This window comes from Sciurus carolinensis, chromosome 2, assembly GCF_902686445.1.
Source record: "Sciurus carolinensis chromosome 2, mSciCar1.2, whole genome shotgun sequence".
In the NCBI taxonomy this organism is placed as follows: Eukaryota; Metazoa; Chordata; class Mammalia; order Rodentia; family Sciuridae; genus Sciurus; species Sciurus carolinensis.
In genome coordinates this window covers 3,476,566-3,503,961 of record NC_062214.1, presented here as the reverse complement: position 1 = coordinate 3,503,961, position 27,396 = coordinate 3,476,566, and the positions used below count along the sequence as shown (strand labels likewise).

The 27,396-nt window shown below is 57.0% G+C and overlaps 1 protein-coding gene across 2 annotated transcripts in view; it reads left to right on the top strand.

Moving 5' to 3' along the window:
* The first annotated feature begins 4,587 nt into the window (after positions 1–4,587).
* The window catches only part of Phactr3 (phosphatase and actin regulator 3), a 212,130-nt gene continuing 189,321 nt past the window's right edge, over positions 4,588–27,396 (top strand). Inside the window, exon 1 of one of the 2 annotated variants that reach the window (XM_047540364.1) lies at positions 4,588–4,889. In XM_047540364.1, the coding sequence (XP_047396320.1) occupies positions 4,784–4,889 (106 nt within the window). In that variant the 5' untranslated portion in view covers positions 4,588–4,783. Of the gene's footprint in view, positions 4,890–23,145; positions 23,620–27,396 lie in introns of those variants that run through there. The other variant, XM_047540363.1, reaches the window with a different exon arrangement.

Here is a 27,396-nt window from a genome sequence, read left to right as displayed (position 1 = left end):
GCCACAGTCACTGGCCAGCCCTGGGCCCCGTCAGGCCCCAGGAACCAATCGCCTTTCTCCACACTGTCCCAAGCCCTGCTCATCAGTGGAGCTGGCCTGGGCACAGAACCTGTCTGCACCAGGACCCACTTCATGGGTGTGGTCTTGTGTGACAGTTCTCTGTCAGGTTTCAGGGACAAGGACCCACAGCAGAGATACCCAGAGCTGGGCTGCGGGTAGTGTGCAGTACCTACCCCATAAACTCTGTGTGTTTCCAGCTTTGGAGGCTGATTCACTTCCCCACCTACCAGGAGGGTCACCAGATAGCATCCAACATCTGCCACGTGGTGGACCCTCAAGCAGGTGGCTGCATGATTTTAGAAATTGAGATGACTTGCCAACTCGCAGAGCACTACTTTAAAGCACAGTTCAGTGGTTTCTAGGGCACTCGCAAGGTCGCGTAGCCCTCGCCAGGATCTGCTTCCAGGACATTTTCATCACCCCATGGAGACGCCCTGTACCCAAGAGGGAGCCACCCCTTCCTCGCCTCCCCCGCCTGGCACTCACTGCTGCGTCCTGTTCTCATGAATTGACTTCTTCTAGATGTTTCACATCACGGGAATCAGGAACTCTGCAGACTGGCTTCCCTGGGGTAGCACCTTCTCTCCCAGGTTCTTCCCTGTCGAGCTGCTTGGTCCTCTTTAATGACAGATGATATTCCATTGTATGCATAGGCTGCAGTTCACTGGTCACTCACCAGCTGATGGACATTGGAGTGCTTCCAACTCGTGTCTATTAGGATAAATGCGACTCTGAGCAACCCGTACACATTTTCCTGGGAAATGTTTCCAGTTCTTTGGGGTGTGTACTGAGGTGTGGCGTTGCTGGGTCAGAGGGTGACTCTGTTCAGCTTTTTGAGGCATTGTGAGGGTGTTTTCTAAGCGGCCACACCATTTTACATTCTGAGCACTTGTTTTTAACTCTTGCGTGCTACCCCAAGGATATTTAAAATAGCTGACTCCATTCCTGAAATACTACAGGGGAGTAGGAAGTGAACTGAGGTGACAGGTCAAGGGGTGGGGACAGGGACAGGAAGAGGCAAAAAAGGCCCTGCTGGGAGCAGGCCCTGGGCGCTCTCCGCCAGGCTCTGGGCCCCTGCTGGGGTGTGGGCACGAGTACTCAGAAGTCCTGGAAGTCCTGGGGTAGACTTTGTGTGCAGGTGGTGACTGTGAAGATTTGGAGGGAGCCGGGCTGGGTGGCATGCACCTCTGACCCCAGCGGCTTGGGAGGCTGAGGCAGGAGGATGGCAATTCAAAGCCAGCCTTGGGATCTTACTGAGACCCTAAGCAACTTATTAGCTAGACAGGTTGGGGATGTGTCTCAGTGGTTAAGTACCCCTGGGTTCAATCCTGGTACCCCCTCCAAAACGTTGTTTATATCCGGAAAGAAATATGAAGAAGTGTGGACACGAATTGACTAGAATGCAAAACCGGGCGAGTTTGGGGAAACTAAGGGGATCCCCGGCCTGCTCCTCACCCACCCCCACCCAGTCCTCTTCTCCTCTCTCCCAACACAGCTCACCCAAGAGAGCCCCTTCCGTCCTCAGAGGGGCAGAGTCGGACGGGCCGACTGCGCTCTTCCCCGCCGCCACTGGAGGGCGCCGGGGACACTACCCAGCGGCAGATTCGGAAGCGCTAGTGGTCATCTCCGTGGTCCCAGCTCTAGCTTGGCAACCCCCGGGAGCCCCCAGAGTGCACCCCAAGGACCGCCGGAGGTGGGTCTGCTCCTGCGCGCCGCCGAGGGATGTGGAGGAAGGCTTATGTGAGTGGAGAGAACGCAAACGTCTCCTGAATTTTCACAGTAAAACAGAACCTAAAGGAGTCGCTTCAGCCCAGACCTCTGCAGGGCGCCAGCTGATTTTCTTCTGTCTTGGGTATGGACACGGAGGCCCCTGCACGGGCTTCTGGAAGAAAACCAGAGTGTCAGTGCCCAGGAGAGCTGGCGGGCTCTCTGGTGCGTGCACTCTTACACACGTGCAGGTACTGAGTACCCCTCTCAGTCCCTCACCCAGGCACTCTCCGGAAGCTGTGATGCCCCCCCCCCCCCATCTCTCTTCTCTCTCTCTCTCTCTCTCTCTCTCTCTCTCTCTCTCTCTCTCTCTCTCTCGCTCTCGCTCTCGCTCTCGCTCTCTCTCTCCCTCCCTCCCTCCCTCTCTCCCTCCTGTGGATTGAGCCTAGGGCGCTTTTCCACTGAGCTGCATCCCTAGCTCTTTTTATTTTTTATTTTGAGTTAGTATCTGCTAAGTTGCTGGCCTTGAACTTGCAGTTCTCCAGCCTCAGTCTTCCTAGTTGCTGGGATGACAGGTGTGTGTCACCACACCTGGTCTGCGATGTCTTTTCTTAACAGGGAAATTGATTTTCTTTTAAAACAAAGAATTTATTGAAGTGAAATTTGTGTAATATAAAATTAACCATTTTACTTTTGCAGTGCTGGGGATGGAAATCAGGGTTTTGTGCATGCTAGGCAAAGCCTCGATGACTGAGCAACACCCCAAGCCCCAAATTAATCATTGTAAAGCAAACAATCTGTAGTTTTTACTACATTAACAATGTGTGCAACCCTCATCTCTATCTAATTCCAAAGTTTTTTTTTTTTTTTTTTTTTTAACAATGACTGTTCTGCACTTTACTTTTTTGAAATGGGGTCTCACCAAGTTGCCCAGGTTGGCCTCAAACTCTCAATCCTCCCCAGCTATTTCCCAAGCATTTTCCTCACCTGCAAGTGAAATTCCTTTTCCTTGCTGTGCCTCTTTGATGCTTATTTGTGCTTATTTTATTACTGAGCACCTACCATGAGTGCAAGTCTGTGGAGCTGGTGATTCCTAAAGCTGAGCAGATAGTCTGCCCCAGAAGTCCTTGTCCTGGATCCCTGCCAAGGCCTGAGGTGTTCCATCTCCTGCAAAGCAGCACCCCCTCTCCCAGACAGCAGGGGGCTGGGCTATGGGACGTGCCCCCGACTCTGCCCACCCTTGCTTTCAGACATCATCAGTCACAGCACACTCCTATTGAACGTGGAGGACCCAGCGCTCCTACTGAGTGCAGGTGCCCTTGGCAACCCCATCAAGAGAGCCGTGATACCATGCACACTGACAGAGATACAGATGTGGGTATTCCCACCAATGGGGTCTTGGCCTCACAGAGAAGCACTCCAGTTCCTACCCATGCCTCCAGGGAAACCTTGAGAAGTTATCCCTGCTGGTCCCTGTGGGGCTTAAGGATGCTCAAAGAATTTCTGACAGAGCACTGCAGGAAGCAGAGAGACTGAGGACAGAGCAGAGATGAAGCAATGCTTAAGCAGGGCTTTGTGGGATGAGTAGGAGTTTGCCAGAGCATGCCCAGGCACTGGGCAGAGAGCAAGCACTTGTAAAAGCACTGGGACAGCAACTAGGATTGAAATCTTGATCTGTCCCCTCCTAACTTCCTAGGGTAAGCAACTTCACTTCTCTGAGCCTCAGTTTTTGCCTTTAAGAAGTCGGGGATAGTAATAGCGTTTCCCCGTGTGAGCTTGGAGGAAGAAATGGGAGTAAGGGGTGGGGCAATGACCGTGACCAAAGCCCCTGCTCTCACTGAGCTTGAACTTGCCCATCTGTACAGTGGGCAGAGTGCCCTCCTCAAGTGCCATGAAGATTCATTGAACATAAGCTTGGCGCAGCGCCACCTAGCGTCAGCTTTTAGAAGTTCAGAGATGCCAAGGGTACAGGGAGGGAGTCCAGCAAGGCACTCCCCAGCAGGGTGCCCTGCACAGCCCCTTCCCCTTAGGTCACCGGACTTTCCACATCCCTAAACTGGATAGTGTGATTGCACCTGCTCGCTGTGTTGCTGGGGATTGAGCTGAGGACCTCTGGGCCCTGGGGGTACAGAATTGCACATGTTGAGAGCTCTTGGTGACAGGGAGGACAGGTCGTGGCTTTGGGCTCTGGGGACCTGTGTTGGTTACACTGAGTGGCTCAGGTTGATGGTACCTGGCTGCAGCACTGTACTGAGGGGGACCCATCTCCCGCCAGGGATCTGCAAGCCCTGAAGTCAGCAGAGGCTGCTGAGACCCCTGCAGATTCAACCAGGGGCTTGTGGTAGGGAGGCTGTGATCCTGACACCAGCACGTGGAGCTGGGCACAGTCGAGCCTAGAGCTGCGGTAGCGGTCATAAGTGTCCCCACCTGACACTCGGTGGGCTCTGCTGTGCTTTATCCTGTAACAAACGTAAATACGCAGGCACCTTTGGCAAGAGCAATAACCGCCCCAGCCCCTCAGATCGGCTGAAGTCCCCAACACCGGCGGGCCGGTTCTCGGGTCCTCGTCTCTCATTTCACTCTGCCCAAGTCCATTTTACACACGAGAACCCTGAGGCTCACAGGGGTCAAGCGACGCGCCCAGGGACTCAGGAGCAGGAGAGCTCTAACCCGGCAGCCTCGTTAGGACGCAATTAGCCCGGCGGACCTCCTGACGACCTGGCTGTCCCTTTAGCGATTCTAGGGCATCCCAGGAAGGCCCCGGGTGCAGCCAGCAACTGAGGACCCGCTGCCGCTCGGGGCAGACTGCAGCTCTGGGCCGGGCCCAGGAAGGTCAAGGTCGCGGCTGGGCCCCTCGGCGTCCCCGCCCGGCTGAGGGGCCGGCCTCGCGCGGCGGCACCGCCCCCGGCCCGGGTCCCGCCCCGCCGGCACCTCCCCGCGGGCCCCAGTTCCGCGCTGCGCTCGGCTGGTCCGGGGGATCGCAGCCCGGAGCCGCGCGGGGCGGCCCTTCTGCGGGATGCGAGGCCGAGGCGGGGGGCGCGCCCGCTGGCCGGCGCCGCTGCGCTCGCTGCTGCGTGCCTTTCGGGCTCGGGACGCTGCCGCCGCCCCAGGCCCAGCGCAAGGTAAGCGCGCCATGGGAGAGGGCTCGGTCCGGCCCGACGCGGGGCTAGGGTGACGCCTCCGGAGCCGCGCCCCTGCCCTTGGTCATTGCGGTGGCCAGCAGCCCCGCTGCGGCGCCAGCCACGGAGGTGGGCGCCTCCTATCTCCGGCTTTCCCCTGCAGCGAAGTCGCGGGAATATATCCCCTTAGGGAGAAGGGCAGTGTGCACAGTGGTCAGGAGTGCTGGCCTTGGGGTCGGGTCGGGCAGTCCCGGGTTCGGGTCCCCCTCTGCTCGTCACATAACCCTGTGTACAACCCACTTGCCCTCGTCGTGCCTCAGTTTCTTCGTCTGTGAAGTGGGGACAGTACTTGGGTTCACCGGGTGGCGGTGGCACACAGCGCTGGCCACCTGTGGGAGCCTCCTCCAGTGGTGCCAGCCCCTGACCCCCTGCAGGGCAGGCAGCTGGCCCTGGAGCCAGTCCAGATGGGATCTTCAGCTGGCCCTAGGAAAGTGGGAAAGGGAAACCAGCACATGGAGGGGGAAGAGGCTCCAGGGTGGGGAGGGGCTGGTCTCCAGGGGACAAGGAGAGTGTTCTATGCCCTGTACCAGGTGGTCATTGGCACTGGGGCCCCAGGTGTGCAGGGGACTGCGCTGAGTGGTGAGGATGGTCAGGCCAGAGCTTCCTGCTTGGCCCCTGCTAGGCTTCCCCTGGGCTCCACCCCAGACTTGCAAGGTAGAATATCCTGGAATCTGTTCAACCAGTGCCCCTGGTAGTTTGGGGCCAGGCCAGTAAGGTGACTGTTTTAAGACTCCTCAGGGGTTCTCATCAGTGGCTTTCAACAGAGGGTGAATCTGCCTCCTGCTCTGTGGTGGTCACTCCTGGCAGGGTGGCGTCCCCTGGCATCTAGTGGGTACAAGGCAGGGATGCTGCCTACACCCGCAGTGCCCAGGTTGGCCCCCGCTCCTCCCCGCCCCCAAAGAGAGTCCTCTCTCAGGGCAGGGTTAGTGCTGAGGCTGGGAAGCCCTGAGGTAGGTGGGCCACAGGGCTGAGAGGGAGGGATACTGGTCAGCGGGGTCAGCAGGCATCCTGAAGGCTGGGTTCCCTGTGGTGCCAGGAGGGGACCTCCAGGCCCCAGCTTTGGGCACTTCTGTGCTGTGAGCGGAGGGGCCCAGAGCCCCAGCAGAGGACGGCTGGTGGCCTTTCTGAGGGATTGCACCCTCTGGAATGTCAAGCACCTGTGAGCATCGTCCCCACCCTCTCGGTGGCCGGGCTCCAGGTGGAGCCAGGGACATGTGGCCCCTCTAGGCTGCTCTCCCTCTGATAAGGCGGATGCTGCCTCCTCTGGTGCCTGCACACAGTGAGTGCGCAGGGGGTGGCTTCCTCCTCCTAAAGCACCCTGCCATTGGCGACACCTGGGGGCTGGGTGCACAGTGGGCGCGTCTGGGTTGCTTTTGGGTGCGTCTTCAGTTGGGCCGCGTGAGATCTACTGGCCACGCTCACACAATGCCCCACCTGTTCCAAGTGCACCTTTCAACACTGGGCATTTTAAAAATGGTTCTGTGGCCTCTGCCTAGGCTTTAAGGGAGGCAGGGCCCAGCCACTGTGACCCACTTTTGCCTGGGAGAAAGCAGAATATTTAGTCAGTGGGCCAGCAAGTGATCGCAGCCACTGGAAATGCTGCGGGTGTGGACCTGGGTGCTGGGAAGCGAGACAGGGGCGTGTGCCCAGTGGGGGAGAAGGAGATTAGACATGGGAGGGAACCACACCAAATGTGATTTCAGCACCGGACAATGTTGGGGAGAAGGCTGGACAGGGAGCCACTGAAGGAGGGCCAGCAGCTTCAGGCCTGAGGAGGAGGAGGGAGCACCCCCAGCTGGCGGAGCAGCTGTGGCCGAGGCTCTGAGGTGGGAGTTAGGTTAGCCGTGGGATTGGAGAGCAGAGGAGGATCTTGAGGCTGGAGTTCTGGGCAAGGCGAGGGAGCTGTCTGGGGCCCTGAGTCCTGGGTCGCAGGCTGGGTGGTAATCCCCTGGGGTTCTACCTGTGCGCTCCGGGGCCACTGGCAGACCTTAGTCGGAGGGGGAAGCTCACCGTGTCTTGGATGTGGCGGCAGGCTCTTGGGGGAAGGCTCTGCTGCTCAGAGGACAGAAGGGTGGCTTCAGAGCAGGGAAAAGTGGGAAGCCCTGGGACATCTCATGGCAGGGCTGGTCAGACCTGCTGCTGCCCCAAGTCCAGGGAACCGTGTGGCTCTGCATCCAAGCACTGGTAATGGTGCCACTAGTGGGGTGGCAGGGGCCGGGAGGCTGGTGGGGTGAAGGCGGGGAGGTGGGAGGGCGGACAGGCGCTCTGTGGTGACGGCACTAGTGGGTGGGCAGGTGCGCAGCTGCATCTGGAGCCGGGGATGCTGCTTGGTCTGGAGGCTCCCATCCGGGGCACTGGGACAGAGGGCGTGTCGGGCTTCACTGTCACATCCCAGTGTGGAGTCAGAGGGACCCAAGTCCAGATACCAAGTGTTGCTCTGGAGCAAAAGGCCAGGGGCCCAGGGGAGAGCCAGGCTGTGTGCCCACAACTCTGGGCACTCTGGTGGCTGATGTTGACAAGGTCTCTTGCCCTCTTTCCTTCTGGAACCAGAAGGACTGACAGCTGCCTCTGGGGCTCAGGCCGACTTCTTCTTTTGTGTGGCCGCTTCCTGGAGCTTGCTTTGGGTGAATCAGCTCCAACCTTAAAGGGAAAAAGTGCTGTTCGCGTGGCTAGTGCTGCTTTGATTGAGGAATGAATTAGCCACTGGTCCCTCCAGACTGTGGAGTCTGATTAGGAAGTGCTGACTCCTCCCAGGCTATTTCTGCACCAAATGAGTCTTTAAACAATTTTTTGAAGGGAAAGACATGATCGATGCTATCACGACATGCCCCAGCCAATGCCATTGAAAGTGGCTTTAGGGGCTGGAAAGGCTGTTTGAAATTTGATGCCTGTTCCCCTGCTGCTGGAGGGAGGCTGGGCCAGGCTCCCAGGCAGTCAAGACCCACCTCGCCCGGAGCTGCCAGTTCTTTAGAAAATGTAACAGCCGCTGGACCTTTCTGGGAGCAAGTGGCTGAAATGGACTAGGACCTGCAGAAGTCCTTCAGTTTGGGGGAAACTCCAGAGCCTGGCCTCTGTTGCTCCCACCAGCATGTCCTTGCCTGTCCCTAGCTCTGGTCCTTGAACCCATCACCAAGGCCAGGGAGGGGGATGTGCTGGGTGGCTGAGCTCAGCTCACAGGCCTCCCCAGGTCAAGGATGGAGCCTATGTCCCCCTGATAGCGAGGTCTAAGACTCCCAGCAGGGAATTGGGGCATACAGCAGAACCCTGAGGTGGACACAAGCCCCAAATCCAGCAGGCTTCCAGCTGCCCCTCCTTTGCAGGGGGCCGCCGCCTGGGTACCACATGGGTGGCCTGTAGACCCTGCCATTCACTCAGCCTGCTACTGCCGTCTCCCTCCTGTGACGCTGTGTTTGGGGGCAGAGGTGATGTCCCTCCAGGCAGCAGTGGAGGGCCCTTGAGGGTGTATCCAACTCAGGGTCCTCCTGTTCCTGAGCTCACCCAGGACAGCCAGGGCCCTTCCTTCCCAGGGGTCCTGAGGTCCATGTCCCTTCCCCTCTCCCCTAATGTATGTGTGTCACTACCCACTGACTTAGGGACTACTGACTGCTGGTGACTAAGCTGACAACTCCGGCTTTAAAGAAAAAGAGTATCCTTTGTCTTTAGAATAGGCCTGTTCTATAGCACCCTAAATACTCGTTGACTGAATGTGGAATGTTTTCTCCAACACAGGTGATAGAATTTGGGGGGAAACACACACACACACACACACACACACACACACACACACACACACCACAATCCATTCTCCAGTGAGCAAGTGAGGCTGGGACCTGCAGGACCTGCCCTGCCCCTTCCTGCTTCCGGAGGCAGCTGCAAATAGAGGTCAGGTCAGATCCGTCCTTTCCATCAGACTTTCCCACCCTGGGCATGTAGGTGCCCAGGAGAACACGCCATGTCGCCTCCTATAAGTTTTCGGGAAGAGATGGCACCACACGGCACGTCTTGTTCTGAATCCTGGCGTTTCACCCAGCAGCGGGTCTTGGAGATTCATCTGGGTTAATAGATTCTGTCTAATTGCTTTAGAGGCTCTCTGGCTTCTGCTGGGATGGCCAGAGGTCCTTGTCCCAGCCGCTCACTGGCAGTGTGGGAGCGTCCTAGGGGAGGCGCAGAGCTTTGGTGGGAGCCCAGTGTGGAGGGGGGAGCTTGCTGGGGGTCCTGGGATGATCTGTGTTTAACGTGGTGTTGCTGGATCTCCACAGCACCCTGCCCTCCCCCCGCTGTCTCCCCAACACTGGTCCTTCAGATCTGAAACTTGGCCAGTCCCAGGGAACAAGGTGGGATTTCCTTGGTTGAATTTGCATTCCCCTGCTTCCCTGGGAGGGTTCTTCTTATGTTAATTGGCTGTTTGATCAGCTTTCTGCGAGTTGCCTGAAAACCCTGTTTTCCTGGGAGGTCCTTAGTCTTTTCTAATTGGCTTGTAGGAGCCTCTTCCCATTGCCAGTCTAATCTGGTATTTTGCTCTCTACAGCTCGTCCTTTAACTTTGTTTGCAGCGTCTTTTCTAGAGCTCCTGCCTCCCTGGGTGCTGCGTGCCTCTGCCCTGGCCCAGCAGGGGCCTCGTGTGTGCGCCCCTCCCTGCCCACCATCTCCTCCTGCCCACTCTTACTGGCTCGGTTTTTCAAAGATATGTCGTGACTCTCAGTGGGTTTCCCGAACAACCCAGGCACGGCATTTGTTCTTAATTTGCCACCCACACCCCTGTCACCTGGAGCCTGACCCCGTGTTGGCGCTGATATTCTGTATCTGGGAGCTGCAGGTGAATGGGCGCCAAGCAGAAGAGCTCATGGTGGAGGTCAGGGCTCGAGGAGCGGGTCAGGCTGGAGCAGGACCGGCTCTGGGCAGGGGCGGGGCTGCACCTTCCTCTCAGGCCCCGCCCTGCATAGCTCCTGAGGGTCTGAGGGACCAGTGCTTAGGGATTTCTGGCCTCACAGCCCTTCCTGTGCTGTGCCCAAACTGGACCTCTGTGTGTCCAGCTCAGGGGCAGATGAAGACACTCAGGGACTCTAAACCCAGCTACCGATGCCAGTACCCTTCCTGCCAAGGGTTTGCCAGAACCATAGAAACAGAACCACAAAACAGCTGTGAGCTTAGATGCGCGTGGAAATCAAGGTTGCATCTGTCTTTTCTTATCTTGAGTTTTTGTTTTGGTCCATTGGGAGGTTACATTCTTGTTCAGAAATGCCTCTGTGTGGGAGGAGCAGACGTGCTGCACACCGGAGCCGCCCCACGTGCCTGGGGCCGTGCCCACCTCCCACAGAGGATCCAGGGTCGTGGGGTGGCTCTGCCCTGGGTCTGCCACGCTCAGAGAGGAGTCCTGCTCAGCTGGGTCTGGACCTGGCACCGCGAAGACTGCAGCCGGAGTGAGACTGAACTCCGATCTCATCAGCCATGGAGCTGGCCTGGCCATGTCTCACTGCCACCAAACTAGCTGGAGCTGGCTGCTGGCAGGCACCTCTTTGTTGATCCCCCAAAGCTCAGTGAGTAGCCAGCCTGGGCACTCCCCTGTGTCCTTCAGGCCTCAGCCTTAGTGTCACCTCCAGGAGGGGGCCCTGCGACTGAGCTTGGCAGTAGCCCATTGCCCCACGGGAAGCTGGCAGCTCAGGATCCTCTAGCAAAAGAAATTGCCTGTGTGGCTCACACCTGTAGCCCGAGCAGGGCTCAGGAGGATGCTGGCATGGCTGTGACCACTGCTGTGCTGGTGGGTGGCTTATGCACAGGTGCAGATTCGCTCACATTCTGGGGTCAGGTGCCTGCAGCCTGCTGCGGCCTCGCTCACGGGCTTGCAGGTGGCTCCCTCCAGGCCTGCCTTGCCTCTGCTCCTGCACACCAGGGTTTTCTGTGTGTCCAGATCTCTTCTTCCTTGAGGACACTGGTCAGATTGGAGGAGAATGCACCCACAGGGCTCATTTTAACCCAGTCGCCTCTTTAAAGGTCCTGTCTCAAACAAGGTCACATTCTGAGTTCCTGGGGACCAGGACCTCAGTGTCTGTATTTGGGGACAGTTCAGTGGTAGCTCACTGGGGCTGAGGGTGGGGCCCTGGATGCCCCGCAGGGTCTGCAGGAGAGCTTGTGTTCTCAGCACCAGTGTCCCAAGCGGAACGTGCCCAAGCTCTGTCTTCATTCCTGACCCGCCTTGGAAGTCACCATCCATCACTTTTGCTGTGTAGTCTACCAGGCCTGATTGTGGGGACCGGACACTGACCTGACAGTGGGAAGGACAGTCACATCGTGAGAACACTTGAGGAAGATGCCATCTGCCACTCACTCTGAAGGAGCCCTTTCCTTCCTGGCTCCCTAGACCAGCCCTCATGCAGCTGCCCAAAGCCCGCACACCTGTGCAGCTGTGCAGAGGGGCTAAGCCAGCAGGTCCCAGGCTCCTGGCCTGCAGACAAGGGGGCTTCAGGCACGCACGGGCTGCTTTCTGGAGTCTGACCTTTGGTGGCCAGGCAGAGGGTGCCCACCTCACAACCCTATGAATCCTGGGCGCTGGGCCTCTAAGAAGCATCCAGAGAGACAATGGCTTGCACCTGCCGCTGTGTTCAAGGCTGGTTGCAGGAGGAATCAAGCCTGGCTCAACTGACTCCACAGAGAGCCCCTGGTGCCGGGGCATGCCTCTGGCTGCACCCCACACACTTGCCTTTGTGAAGTGCTTTACATCCTGGGGCTGTGTCACAGCTGGAAGTACAGGCATCTGAGTCGTGAGCTTCCGTGAGTTCCTGAGCCAGGGGGCCACGGGACCCACAACACAGTGGTCATGACCCATCCTCTCCATGGAACAGACCCGGCACGGCTGCAGCTAGCTCGCTTTCAAGTGCATGGCATACAGTTCTGTACCTGTCACATAGTAGCTGCTCTGAAAATTCTGTGGCCTAACCAAAGAACACGAGAGGCCAGGTTATGGGGAGACCGAGGGACGGGCTACATAATCCCTTCTTCCCTCTCCTGTGGAGAGACCCATCCTGCAGCTCCCAGGGTCTCTTCCTTCAGGTAGGGTCTGGCCTGACATAGGCTTGTCCCTAAAAGAGGACATTAGCAAAGGAGTTTCTGTATTCGGCAGCACCTTCTCTCTCAAACCGCAGGAGGTGTGGCTTGTGGGAGTCTGGTGGGAACTGGCTCCTCTGTTTGGAGAGGTTCCTAGGTCTTCCTGAAACTGCATTAGATTTTTGACATTTAAAAAAATATATATATTGTATTTTATTTGTTCTAATTAGTTGTACATGACAGTAGAATGCATTTATACATTTTGATAGATCACATAAATAGAGTGTGATCTCTTGTTTTTCTGATTCTCCATATTGAGTGACTCATACACCATTTCCACAGGCAGAACAAGAGATGTCCTGTCCACCAGACGCTTTCCCACCATCAGCCTATGCTGCGGCCTCATCACCTTACAGGTGCCTGTGGCCAGCACTGTCCTCCAGCCTCAGTGCAAGTTTCCCTGCTGCTGGCTGCCCTCCATGGGCACCAGGCTGCCTGGCCTCCACTGGCACCAGCCCCTCCAGGTGGGGCCGGCAGCCCACGGCCTGCGTAACGCACAGCAGAGTTGGACAGAGGTTCTGGGAGAACCAAGACTACAACTAGGTTCTCCTCAGCAGTCAAGATTTCTGATGTGAGTTCAGGAGTGTATTTCTCTGCAACAAGTCCAAAGGAGCGGGGTTAACTGGACATTACCTGTCTCTGTGACTAAGTCTCTTTTTTTTGTTTTAATCACATGAGGGAGTTTATTAAGCAAACAAAGTGTCTCCCTGCAGGATAAGAGAGAAAATGAGAGGAAAGAGAATGGGCGCATGCAAGTCTCTTTTTTTAAGGACCCTAATTCCTACGAGTCAGATAATGAGGGCATTTGAGGCTTGCTGCGAACTCACATTTCTATTTTTATCTTAATGGCTGTGCTGTCTATTTTATTATAATCCACATGAAATCATGATAAATTAGTTTCAATAATTGCTTGACTAAACACTGGGGTAATACAAAATTAGAGGAGAGACCCCTCTTATTACTAGATGACAGTGATTTCCAACTCAGAGTATGATGGTCACAGGACAGTGACAGCCACATCAGCCAGTGCCAGGTGAGAGCTCAGTCCTGTCCCCGGCCACTCTCGTTCACCGGCACATCTCTGGGAGATGGACTTCGTGATGGCGTGACCTTGTTGGACAGATGCTGAAAACTGAGGACTTTATGGGTTGAGTGACTCGCCCAAGGTCACAGCCGGGGAGCCGGATCCAAATCTGGCAATTTGCTCGGGTAGGCTTTGGAGTCTTAGCCATGGTGCTACACTGCTCCTAAGTCATGTCTGTACTCTCTGCCCTTTTGTTCTGGAAAGTGCTTGACAGCTGGCTAATGCTGGGTCCTAGAGCCTAATTCAGGGGTCTTGAAAGAGGCCCTGATTCTGCCCGTCCCTCTGAAGGCCTGCCTTGGAGACACGCATGCTGGTGGAAAGCTCTGCCCTCCAGGTGGGGGCAGTGCCCGCAGGAGGCACTGCGTGTCCCTCTGTCTTGCCTTGTGGGCTGCCTGTGGTTCTCTCCACCTACCTCCATCTGTGGTGTTCCCTCTGCTCAGTTCTGGGGCCAGCAGCAGACAGAAGTGCTGTCTCTTGGGGTGTAGGGGTACAGGGTTGCACAAAAGTGGGAGAAGGATGCTTGGGGTCGGGTCGGTATACCCTGCCCCCACCTTTGTCCCCAAGTCCCCATGTGACCTTGCACATATCACCCCCTCTGAGCCTCGCTTTCCCTTACCTGGAAGAGGGTGCCAGACTGGCAGGAGGCTTCAGCAGGAAGATGTGCACGTAATTTTCTGTTGCTGCCAAAATGAGCTGCCACCTGGTAGTCTGGAACAGGAGCCACTGACCTCACCCTCTGCGTGGGCGGAAGGCCAGGTGGACTCAGCAGGTTTCTTCTGGGTCTCAGGCTGAGATCCAGGTGTCCACAAGCTCTGCCTCTCACTGGACTTGCCTCCACTTTTTCAGGTGTCAGGACTGAGGTTCGTCTCCTGCTGTGTTGGCTGGGTGGCTCTCAGTTCCAGAGGCTGTGCATTCTGGGTTCCCTTCAGGGCTGGCAGTGGCAGCGGCCGAGTCCTCACCCTTCACACCTCTTCCCTCCCTCTGCCCCAACCCTCTTCTCCTCCCCTCCTTCCCCTCTGCTTTCTCAGGCCTCCTGTGATTACACTGAGCCCATGGGATCATCCCGGATAATCTCCCTGCCTTAAATTCAGCTGATTATGAGCCTGAATCTATCTGCAAAGGCCCTCATAGCTGTGCCTAGATTAGTGCTGATCAGGAAACCAGGCAGGGGAATCCTGGCCGGGGGCTTTAGAATTCTGCCCTCCACACTGTGGGTAAATGGAGGAGTCCTGCTCCCAGGATTCTTATGCCAAGACAAGCAACCTCTAAGGTAGGAGCACCTGAGCCAGGTGGCAGGATGGGGACATGGCAGCTGAGGGGACCCCCTTATTACAGACTCAGCTGCAGGGTGCCTTGGCAAGAAGAGTTGACCCAATATTGTTAAATCCATCTCTATTCTGGACACTGTCACCACCCTGGCCAAATTGCCCTGGCTCCCCTCTCTGCCCTCCCCCACCCTCTGGCCACCTCTTTGCTGCCCTCCAGCCCTGGTGACCTTGGGAGAAGAAGGGAAACCTGCTCTGCTTTCCTGGCTGGAGACCCCACTTGATTTCCTGTTCCCTGTGCATGAACCCCTCGCCCCCACGTGAGGGCCACGAAGCCCTTGGAGCTCTGGGGGCCCCTCACTCCCGCGCAGCACTGCCCTCCGGGGCTGCTCTCACTGCCTGCACTCTCACCCCTGGGCTTGGCTCACGCTGGTTTGGGGAGCCCTCTGAAGCCCCATTGGGCGCGCAGCACCATGCCATGGCGCTCCCTGGCGGACACGGGGGTCGCCAACAGGAGAATCAACCTGAAGCAGCACAGGCCTCGTGCCCAGCGCACGGCGCTCTTCATGCCCCTTGCTTCTCCCACTGGAGGAGCCGCGCTCTTGGTCGTGCATCCTGGGATCTGATGGGGGCACAGCCCACCCACCCTTCCCCCACACCCATGCTCCCTCCTGCTGACAGCACCCCCAGGGCTCTTTCCCCAAATCTGCAGGCTCCCCTGGTCCTGCAGTATCATGGGCTCACAGGTGCCCCTAGCAACTGGAAGGAACTGAGGTTGGCGACCCAGAGCTTTGGTGGGCAGCCAGGGCAGAGGCTGCTGCGCCCCAGGTCACAGCACCGAGCTGGCAGCCGCTGCTAACTAGAGTGAGGCCACTCTCCCTGCGGGCTGTGGAAGCCCTCGCACTGGGGAAGGCGCCGGAATTTAATTGCTGAACAATTGCTCTCCAAATGCAGGGTCCCCCGCAGCCCCTGCGTTCGGGTGCTGGGGAGTTTCGGTGAAGGGCGGAGTGGCTGGGATCAGACTCTGTGAGCACTTGAGGATCCCCATGGGTGGCGGGCACAGATCAATTCTTGGAATTATCATCTTTATGACTACAGAACCTATGATGCATTTTTAAAGCATCACCTATACACCTAGTGCTATGGATTTTCTGCGATTTATAGCTCCATGCGAGGCTGTGTGAACTGTGACTCTGGAGAACACGGAGCCTGCCCTTGCTGGGGGGAGGGTGGTGACAGGAATCCCTGCCGTGGTAGCCAGCACTCGGCCGCAGCCTCCTAAGGATATAAATCCAGAACACATTGACATGTACACGTCTCACCGGAGGAAGGGGAAGTGTGGGTGACAAAGGCCATCATTTAAATGTGATCATTCTCTTTTAGAGTCACCTGTTGGAGCGCACGCGTGGTGAGTTTGTATCTCCGTGTGTTTTTGCCACACGGCACGCCTGTGCAGCTGCACCAGGGCAGGATCCCGTGTGTCCTTCCCACTCAAACCTGCCGGTCCTCCCTGAAGGGCCCATCCACCCCTGCAGGTTGGTCATCAGCTTCCTCCTGAGAGGGCCGTCCGCTCTCCAGCACCTTCCATTAGGGACCGTCACACATCCCCAAGTCCCGAGAAGCCTCCATATTCATCTTCCCAGTGTGACTCTGCCTTGGCCTCCGTGTGTCCCTGAGTGCCTGGTCCCAACCTGCTGCCTCCCGTGGAACTTGCTGGGGATGTTTGGGTGAAAATGAGGAAGCAAGACAGAGGAGAACAGTCTGGGACCTCAGTGTCTTGTCCCAGGAGCCAGGTGATGGCTGTCCTCAGGGGCACATTGCAGCACTGTACAGTGGTGTCTGACCTCCTAGGGGAGGACTCAGACAGGACAGTCTCTCCCTGAGCACCACAGCACCTGTCCAGGGTCGCTCTGGCCCCTCCCGCTGGGTGTGGGATCCCCTGTGAGCACGTACCATGGTCCCTGCACTGCAGTGCCCGCTCACTTTCTTCGGCTGAGAACCTCAAGGAAGCGGTGGTGTGCCTGATGGTGACTGGTGTGGAGGGGCTACGCTGCTGTGTGACGCTCGGACGTTTCCACCCCACGTGTGTCTGCTCGGCAGATTCCCACCTGCCGCTGCCTGATCTCCAAGGCCTGTCACGCAGCAGGTGCTCAGCGAGTGCTGGTGCCGTGGGGGCCTGCGCCATGGCCTGGCCAGTCCTCTGCCCACTCCCTGTGACTCCGCGTGGTGCCGGACACCTCCACTCCTTCCCCCCGCGGGCTGGGTGGCAAGCAGGTCAAGGCACGGGGGGAGCCAGTGTCTGGTGTCTGTTGGTGGCCGTGTCGTGAGCTGGAGCCGCACCTTGCAGAGGGGCACCGTGGCCAGGGCATGGGAATGCAGGGCAGGGCTGAGCTCTGGAGGGTCTTCTTGCTTTGGATCCAGGGGGAGCATCAGAGTCCGCCTCTGAGGTCTGGGGTAGCTCCAGCCACATCAGTGATCACCATGTTCTGGGGACGCTGGCTCCCAGCGAGAGCTGAGCAGGGAGTAAGCGATGTGCGCAGGGCTCCTTCATCCCCTGCTTTCCACTGCTGGGTCAGAGGACGGCCGCTGCCCCGTGCCCAGAGACATTCTACAGGAAGCAGTGGGCAGCCAGAGCTGCAGAGGACAGATGCGCCTGCCTGCGGCATGAGGGGTGCTCTTCACTCCCCGTGTCCAGCAGGCCTGCAGCTGGCCCCTCTCCTTCCATCATGGCACCCTTGCAAGGCAGTCTGGGAGGGAAGGACGGTGACTGGAATGTGCAAGGCTTCGTGGCAGCCGCACACAGAACGGGTGCTGGGCCTGGCACAGCTGACGGGAGCCCGCTGGGCTGCTTCCCCGCTTTCCTCAGGGTCCCCGCCCCTCCCCTGCTTCTCTGCTCTGTATCCGTCTGTCCTCATGGCTCCCTGTGTGGAGTGTGGGGGGCACACAGGCACTATCAGAAGGCAGGTGACTATTGCCGAGCACCTGTGCTGATCACAGGGGTGTGCACTGGGCAGAGGGCCAGGCCCACGATGTGGGACTCTCCCTGCGGCATACCAGTTTTAGAGGGACGACATGGCCGGTCTATGGCCACCCTGTTGAAAGATGCCAGACCCCAATCTTGCATCCAGGTCTTTAACCTTTGCCTCAGAAGGACTTTGTGCAGCCTGAGAATGAACTGGACTCTAAGGACATATTTCTAGGAAGTCAGGGGACGCCCACTATGCCTGCACTCTGCCTTCCGCTGCCTTTCCCTGGGGAGACCATCAATGCTGAAATGCCGGAAGTTGTTTTACCAGAGCAGGGCTTTTTTAAAGTCGTAGTTGTCATTGCATTGACCACCTCCCTGAGTAGTCCAATGGGCTGAGCCCTAGGTAGAGACCCCCATCAAGGATGGAGTCCAGAGTCGAAGGAAGTCAAGTTCAAGGCTAAAGCTCCAAGCCCTCTAAGGACCGCTCCTGACTTGGCTGCTTTGGGTGCAGTTCCTCAGGTGACCAGCAGAGGGTGCAACTGCCCTTGCGCTGACCCTGCCCTCTGAGGCGGTGGTTTTGTCTTCTTTCTTTTGGTCCTTGAATTCCCACGCTGGTGTTCAGCCCTTTTGTCCCCCTTTGGTTGGTTCCCAAGAGTTTAGCCAGAGACCGCTGCTCGAGCAGTTCTTGCGAAGTGTTTGAGGTTTTCTGGTTTCGTTGTTTTCATGTTGATGGTGAAGGAGAAGCCCTGGGCCCTGGGGTTGAAACCAAACTGTCCTGTGTGCTGCAGAGGGGTGGGTGACCACTCAGTCCTCACAAGGCCAGTGGGCCCTCTCGTGGAGCAGGGGCGTGCCACTGGGCACATCACAGGCATGCACCCACTTATCCAGCCAACAGCTGCTTCCTGGGCGCTGACCAGTGCCCGGCATGTTCCTGAGTGCACAGATCACACAGAGGTCCCTGTGGAGCTGACACTGCAGCACCAGGTCCTTGGGCCAGCAGTCGTCAGGGGCTTCGAAGGCGCCAGGGTCCTAGGAGAGGAGAGCCAGTAGGCGCAAGCATAAGGGCAGCAGAACAGGAGTAACCGTCTGGTGCTTACAAAGGTGTTCCTGCCAGAGGCTGAGGACAGCCCACCACCCACTGCCTGCACGCTGGACAGGCCTGAGCCTGGAGTGCTCGCGGCTCACGGCACTCCACAGGCGTGCTCCTTCCGACAGCCACTGCCCCGTGTGTTCAGCACTGACCGCTTGACCCCAAATGGCCTCACAGCAGTCCAGCAGAGTGACCGTGCTTCACAGACGGGAGACAGAGCCTAGAGAGGGCTCACCCGGCCCACAGGCAGTGGGAGCAGGTCTGCCCTGCCCTGGGGCTTGTGCCCCCTCTGCCATCCAGTCTGGCAGAACAAACCAGCTCAATGGGTGTGCTGGGTGTTACTCTGAGGCTGTGGACCCCTTTCACTCCAAATGCGCCTTCTCTCTTTGGCCCCTCCCCTCCTGCCCACCCAGGAAATGGGATCATTTTGTGGTTACTTGGACACCTGCCCCCCTGACTGGTTAATCAGAAAACATCAGCCTCCCCCTGAAACCTGGGAGTGCTCTGTGACTCCTCCCTTTCACCCCTACACAGCCATCACGGCCTGCAGGGACCCTGGCGCCAGCCTGCGCACTGCCTCTGCCTCCCCCAGCTGGCTACCACCACCTCCTGCCTGCAGGGTGGCCGGCCTCCTAACCACCTCTCTGCCTCCCCATCTCTGCTGGTCTCTTCCCTAACAGCAGCCAGGAAATCCTTTGCAGACCCACCTCTGCCCCCAGTGGCTTTCTGCCATTCTTGGAACAAAACCAGACTCACTGGTGAGGAGACCTCGGGACGCTGGGGCCCAGGTCCTACTCCTCTCCCCAGGGGAAGCTCCTCAGGTGGTCTCTTTACAGGGACTCCAGAGCTCTCGCTGCCCATGCTGCCTGGCACAGCCCCCTCTCCTGCTTGTCTGTGTGCTTCTGCTGGCTGTTCATTTCCAGAGCATGGCTGAGTCAGACCAGGCCCTCTCGTCCCCAGATGAAGTCTCTTGCCCTCTGTAATTGGTTGATTGATTGAGCTAATTAGTTAATTCTGTCCTCTCTGCTAGACCTTGCACTCCACAAAACCAGGTCCCGTTATACTCTGTTCATTGTGCTATTTCTGCTAAGTCACAAGTTTTGGCATAAAGTAGATGCTCAGGAAATGTTTGATGGATAGGTGACCATGTCTGTTCATCTGTACTCTGTGTGAGAGTGAACTTAGCTGCATGTGTGTGCCGGTGTCACTGTGGCACCTTCCTGGCTGCTCCAGGGCGAAGGACAGTCCCTTTCCTTAAGCACTTTGTTTCTGGAGAGGCACATGGGACACATAGGACGGATGTCCCAGCTCTTTGGCGACAGTGTCAGTCACCGGGGCTGCCCTGGGTCAGGAAGAGGCTCTGGGTTTTCTGATCAAAGACCTGCAGGGTGGCCTCTCAGTGAGCTTCTATCTGATCTGGAGCCTAGCAGGCCAGGCAGATTTCGGGGTGATCTTGCCCAGCGGGTGAGTGTTGGCATCTGGGCATCCTCCCGATCCAGAGCTGAGCCTGGGTCCCTCTATGCAGTTGGAAAAAAAGGAAAAAAAAAAAATGAGGCAGCATGACTGGAAGAATTTACGTACCATAAAGCTCATCCATTCAAAGTATAAAATTCAATGGTTTTAGTGTATTTTCAGAGCTGTGAAGCCATTACCATAATCTAATTTTAGAACCCTTGAAACATTTCTAGCACCCACCTCCAAAAAAGACCTGTACCATTGCCCGCGCCCCCGCCCCCCATCCTAGGCACCTGCCAATCTGCTTTCTGGTTCTGTGGACTTTTCATGAAATGGAACCACAGGGCACGTGGCTGATGGCGCCTGGCTCCTTTCACTGATGCTGTTTCCAAGGTCTGTCTGCATTCCAGCAGGTGCTGATGGGCGACTTCTCCTTAGATAAGTGGAGCGCATGGTATTTACTCGTCCATCATTGAGACTTTTGACTTCTCTAGGGCTCCTGAGTGACTTCCAGAGCCTTTTGCCCTTCCCAGGGATCTTGTGGAGGGGACAGTCCGACTTTCACAAAGATGCCTCCTCGGCTGGAGACTCCTCAGGACAGGTGGCTTCCACACTGGGGGCCCCGTCAGTCTCCGTCTGGAGATGCTGGGCCGGGGGCCGCCAGTTCACCCAAAGCCTTGACTGTCTTCTGTCCAGCATAGTGTGAGGGGGTTTGCTAAGTATTTCAAAAATTCAGAACTACTATAATTACAGAACATCTTGAAGAATAATATAATGAACAGCTCCATCCCTTCCCAGTTTTAACAAATGACGATATTTTGCTAAAACCTATTTTTAAAGCAATAATAAGTGGTCATGTCTCTAGTCTTCTGCCTCCCATACACCTGGGCTCTGGGACTCAGATGCTAAGCCCAGTCCTTTTGTGTGCTTTGACCCCTCAGCCACATGCAGGTGGGTGTAGTGGGTTAACACCTTTAGGGTACAGACCCTCGGAGGGACTGGAAATCATCTTTGTGACACAGACAAGGCACCAAGTGACACTGACTTCCATAGGAAGTTCCTTCTGTTCTTCGTCCTTCTGGTAACAGGAAGGAGGGCCCCTCCCTCTGGTGGCTGCCTGTCTGATCTCTGCACTCACCTGTGCACCTTTTCCACACAGCAGGAGCCATACCAGGACGCAGTGGACCTGGTGGGTGGCCGAGTTAGCTCAGGAGTCCCCGCTCAGCAGCCTCAGCCCGGCTGGGTTCCTATCCATAGCAGCAATGGCTTCTGTTCAGATGCACCTGTGTGCAGAGAGCTGCTCTAGAGCACATCTGGAGTGGGCAGCAGGGCAGGTGGTGAGGCACGGGAGGTGGGCGAGTGGCAGGCTGGGAACCACCTGACCTTGCTTGCCTCCTGCCGCCCACACTCCAGGGCTGCCTGCCTGCCCCTGGCTGTCTCCACATTGCCAGACCTGGGGCAGCTGTCAGATTCTGGGGAAGGGCCTGAGCTGGCCCACGCATCACACACTCTGACTGGGAGAGCCAGTAGTGTGGTGGTGGGGACCTGACACCTGCCTGTGGTCAGGACTCAGAGGAATTGCTCCTGGAGACCCTCGGTCAGAAACTCGGGCTGGTCCAAGCCCTCCATGTTCTGGCATGTGGTCTGCACTAGCTTCTCAGCTCTGAAGTGGAGATGGGGCAGCTCTCACGTCCTAGCAGTTGTGAGGAGGGAATCACAGCCTGGTGTAAGACACAGCCCAGGGCGGAACGTGCTCGTCGCCACTCAGCCAGCTCATTAGTATGTGGACGGAAAGTGACCAGTCCTGCCGGTTTGCACTTCCTTTGTTTCATGTTGTCAATTTCCACTTGCAGGGCAGTGTCTCTGGCATCTACTGGGTGACCATTCTAGCCTCCCCCTCCTCCTTCCTGGGAGCTTGCGGAGTGGGGACATTTCTGTGTTTGCTCACATGGAGCCCTGAGCCTGGTGTGGTGCCTGGCACACACTAGGCTGAGTAATCTGAACGACGAAGGAGTGAACGGCTCCTTCTCTGGAGGCACTGATGCTGCTGACGTGGCGGCCCCTAGAGCCCAGGCCGGCTGTCGAGTGAGCGTTCACTACTTCCCCATCTCTCCCTTCCTCCCTTGGCACTTAATCGGGTGTTGTTCAGCACGCCAGTGTGTTCCCCCTGCACCCCCAGGCCCTCATAAGAGCAGCCTCACAAGGTTCCAGTGCCTGCTCTGCAGGTGACAGGTGAGGACCCTGGCGGGCTCCCCTGAGCCTCAGTTCCATTGCCTGCCCGTGGCATTGTGTGCAGCGCTGGAATGGAAGCCCTCTCCCAGTGTCTCCTGATGGCTGTTGGAATGCCCTCTCCTCTGGGCACCTCCCGGACCAGGCTAGGTGACCTGGTGCTGTGACTGCCCCCTCCACTCCTTGATCTGGCTTTCCTTTTCTCCATTGCCCTTGGTTGTTGTCATCGTCACTGGGGACCAGGAGTTACCTGTGCTCGCCCTACAACATGATCTGGAACTGTGAGAAGGGCCCGTTAGCACCTTGGGAGGCACCTCTGTGACTGGCAGCCTTAGGGTACCACCTCCCTTGCTGGGTCCCCTCAGCTTCATTAAAGGTGCTGGGGAAGCTCCCTGGAAGGCACCTGTACCCCTCCTGCTGCACCTTTCCTAGGGGCTGGGGGCCAAGGGAAGGCAGACGGGAGAGGGAGGGGGCCCTGAAGGCCAGGCGGGGGGGTGGGGACTAAAGTCTTGAACTGCTCTCCTCCCGTGGTGGAGGAGTGCAGTGGGACCCACTGGTCTCCACATCCCGGAGAGAGGAAAAGCCAGAGCAGCCAGCTGCACTGCCAGGAGATCGGCCTCCAAGCTAGGCACCGCCCTCAGGGTCTCCTCCCTTCCTGCCGGTGGGGGGAGGAAGAAGGGACCGGGAAGGGCTTGCTTTCTTGTTTCCAGAGCAGGCTGGCATGAGGGTGGGCCGCTCTTACCCGGGATCCACCTTCCACTTCCCCCTGGCAGCGCACAGTTCAAGTATTTGAGACCCCTCCCCATCTTCACGCTCATTCTCACTCCCAGCTCCCGTGACGTCATGCTCCTCGCGCGGCATGATGGGAGAATCCTAATGTTTTCCAACAGATGCTCCAAGAACAGCTTTCAGATTAAAGCAATTGCACGAGCAAAGATTCTCCCTTTTCCCTTTTTTCGGGGGGGTGGGGGGTGGGGTGGGGGAGGGAGCACCCCCAGACATTCCTGGACATCACCCCCTGCCCCAAGCACGCAATAAACACTGACAAGAAAAAGTTTTTATTTCCTGGTTCAACTTTTTTTCCCCTGGAATATAGACTGAAGAATGGGAATAAACACGAATAAATAACAAAGCAAGCGAGGCCGCGCACGCCGGGATGCGCCGGGCTGCAGCCGGCGGGGCTATTGTCTCCCCGCCCTGAAGCCAGCCCTGGCGTCCTGCTCCTGCTCCTTCCCTTCCCCAGTCCCTTTTTCTTTTCCTTTTTAAAAAGACGCCCCCTCCAGCCCCTCGCCTGTGACCTTGGCCGCCTCGGATGCTCTGATTCCGTGCGGCTCCCTCCAACTTGCCCCCGCGCCGCCGGGCCCATGGCTGCGTCTGAGGACGGGAGCGGCTGCCTCGTGTCGCGGGGCCGCTCGCAGAGTGACCCCAGCGTCCTCACCGACTCCTCGGCCACCTCCTCTACGGACGCCGGGGAGAACCCAGGTAACGGGTCGGGCGGGGGCGGCCGGGCGGGGTCGGGAAGGCATCAGGCAGGTGGCGCCGGACCGCGTCCTCGCGCGGCTCGGCGTCCCTGCCAGCATTTGGCGAGCCGCGGCAGGAACCCGGCGCTCGGCCCGCGTTCCATCCCCAGTGATGCAGGGCTGGGTCGCTGCGGAGCCCTTTGTCCGGAAAGCAGCCGCTTTCCGGGCTAGAGCCGGGCGCTCCGCAGTGTGCCCTCCTCTCCGCCTGCTGGGCTTTGCGATCCCCTCAGAGGGGGGCTTCCCTTCCTCAGGTGCCCACCGCCTGGGGAAGAGAGACCCGTGGCCGCCTCCGCCCAGTGCTGGCTCTGAGCTCTGCCCTCCCTCCCCCGCCCAGCTCCTGTGGCCCCCGCTTGGGGACCCCGCCGGGCAGGGCAGAGCTCCGCTCCTGAAGTCTCTGCGCCCAGGGCTTCCGCTGGGCACCTGACTCCGGTGGGGCCTGGCGCACCTGGGCGCGCCCGCCTCCCTGGACAGGTGTGCTGGGCAGAGCTGCCAGCAGGAAGCTGAAGGGCATGCGCCCGGACAGAGCCCGGGTCCATTACTCTATGGACTTGCTGACTCCTCCACCCCTCGGCAGAGTCGATTCTTTAGGTGATAAACCGGTCACAAAGGCGTCTATATGGCTTGATTGATTACTTTCCAGGGAGAAAGAAAGGCCTAATGAAGCAGGAGGGGGGTGGGCTGTGAGCTCCCGTCACCATGGCGACGCAGGAAGCAAAGTGATCATTAAAACCTTCCTCCACCAGAAGGCAATTTTCACTTCTCCAGAGAAGTCTGAGCTTCTGAAATGTATCCTTCAAAAAAAGAATCAAAGCTGGTATGTTGGTGTCAGGCTGCAGGGACTCAATTTTCTGTCTTAGAGGAGAGTGATCCCTTCATAGATTGTTTGGTAACAACTTGCCTTTACCTTCCTTTGAAGCCTTATTCTCTCTAAATGCAGTGACCCCAAATGAGGACTTGATGGTGTTAAATGGTGGGCATCAAAGTAAAGCTAATCCCCCAGGCCAGTGAAGGCTGGCTTTGTGGGGAGGGATTCCTGCACTTCCCTGGAACACATCAGAGCTGTAGGAACTGCACAGAGAGACCCATTTAAGGCAGCTCTGTGGGTACCAGGGCCCTATTCGAAATTTTAAACAATAAACCCATGCAAGTCTTGTAAGATTTCTTTGTTAGGACTGTTGACACCCTGTCATTCGGTCACACTAAGGTGCCAGCCTGAGGAAACCCCCGACTTTTCTACGTCTGGGAGGGCCAGTTAATTTCCTTGGAGTTTCCAAAAAGGCTGCCATAAGCAGACCCTTAAACCTTTAATTAATCTTTTTATTAGTGATCGGGGGCTAAGCCTTCATTGCTCCATGATGCCTCGGTTTTCTTTGCGTTGGAGATGCACATCCACGATTGTTCCAATTATGGAAGTTGAATGGCTTCTCACGAGAAAATCCTTCCCCACTCCTTTTGTTTCCCTGGCAGTAGAAGGAAGCAAACTTGGAACGGAAATTATGGAGGACTTAGCTTTTTGGCTGTCTGTGAGTTGAGGCCTCCGTGGGTGGGAACGGAGGGTTTGGCAGGTGGCTGCTGCCAGTCCATGAGGCGGAGAGGAGGAGGGTTGGATGCCGTGATTAGGTTGTGCCAGGAGAGGACGTGTGCTGGAGTTTTCTTTGGTTGGAATGGGCAAAAGGGGACCCAGTGAGCAGAAGTCAGAGGTGAAAAGTCTAAAATGTCTATTATTTACTAAGTGGTAGAATCTTATTAACAAGCACCAGGCAATTAAGTTTGCATGGATTGTATTCAGCAGAGGAATTCTGGTTGAAAGAATTTTCAAGTTGGAAGGGACCTGGGAGCTCAGAGCTCTAAGGGCAGGCTGGGGGCACTGCTTGCGTCCTGTTGGTGGGGCACTTGGTGTTTAGGACACTAGGCATGCTTTTCTTGGGCAGATCTTTTAAAATTCTCTTTTAAATGGCTTGAAAATGTCTGCTATCTGACAGTCCTGATGTGATTGTCTCATATTGCATGTGACCCAGGGCTGGTAGAGAGCGTCTCCTGTTCTGGTCAGTTATTGCAATAACCTCAGGTTGAAAAGTCCTAACCTTTCATCTTATTTTAGGGCCTCATTTTAGGGCCTCTTCTGTTGGTCCATCTGCTGCTCCAACTCTGGCCTCTGAACACTAACCCAGCTGGGGAGCAACCCAATACAAAGTAATGTGGAAGAGTTTCCTCTTGCTAAAGTCCGTATATTTATGAAAGAGCTCAAACTTGCATTCGCCCCCACTCCACTGCCCCCGCCAGCTATCAGTGCCCCACTATTCCCTTAGCCAAAGCTCGAAATGTGCTTGGGAAGGTAGGCAATGCCCTGTGCCCTAGACTCGTACCTCTTTCTCTACTTCATGGTCACCCTGCTGTGGATTCTGAGCCACTCCTCTGACCTCCCCCGCCCCGTGCTTACACATGCGCTTGCGTGCAGGATGGCAGGTGGCACTGGGCGTGGGGTCGTCATTGTGCACTTCCACTGGACACCACTACATCCATCTCCTCTCTTTTCATGGTCAATCTTATTTCAAGAATATATTTTTGTAGTTCAGCGGTTGGGTATTTCCAGTGTTTAGCTACTATGCGCAGCAGCGGATTACCTGAGTGTAAGTGGCCTGTGCTCACCTGAGAGTTTCCTCCAGGTGTGTGCCAGCTTGTGGGACGTCTGGGCCACAGGTGACTCACATTCTTTATCTTAGTGATATTTTAGCCTCCTAGAAAATATACCAGCTCACATTCCTTCCAGGATCTGCCACAGTGCCCTTTCTCCAGATCCCTGCCAACTCCTGAGGCCAGGAATCTCCTCTTCCCTAGCACACAGCGTGACACAGGGTATCTGGTGTTCATCTGAGTTTCCTTGAACACTAGTGAGCATGAGCATAGTGTTGTGCCTTCTGTGTTCAGTCTCTCGGTGGCAGTCGGTGGTGTGCGCTGCAGGACAGGCTGAGACGTCACTCCGAGGACTGAGCCTTTGCTGTCGTCACCTCACTGCCTGCACTGTCCTCTCTGCCTCCTTCCACTGCTCCTCTCTGTAGATGGCCCTCTGTGCCTGCAAGCAGGGTTAGGTCATCCTCCCAAGTTCACATTTATGACAATGGGGTGGCTCCCAAGAGCTTTCCTCCTTCCAAGGAGTTCATGGTCACCAGGAGCTTTCTTCCTCTTCTCCAGCTGCCCTGGGCCATGGGAATGGGCCTCTACCTGTTGGCCCTGGCATTGGTCCTGGTGGGGACGGTGATGGTGGCCCTCTTCTTGCCAGGCCTTCCTGCCCTCGTGTCCCTCCCTAGCTCCCTGCCCCGCCGTCCTCCGCCCGGGCCATGCCTCTGGGCTTTCGGCAGCATTCTTCTTTTCTCCGTCCTTCCACTTGGAGCCTCTGCGCCCTCCTCTGTGCATCTCTGTCCTAGGTCTCCAGATGCCAGCACCATGGACTGGGCCAAGAGTCTCTTGCAACACTTTTTCTCATGGGTCTCGTGACGGACCTCCATCCAGATCCTGCTGGAGGGTCGGTGCAGTGAGGCGGGGCCCTCTGATCTAGTCCAGGGGTTCTCAGCCCCAGTGCCCTTCTGTCTGTGGCCAGGTCATTCTGTTGTGGGGCCATGCCTTAGGCTGTTGAGTGGCATTCCAGCATCTACCCAACTGGATGACAGTAGCACCCAGTTCCTACTTGTGATAATCAGAAGCATCTTCAGACGTGGCCAAGTGTCTTCCCAGGCAAAAT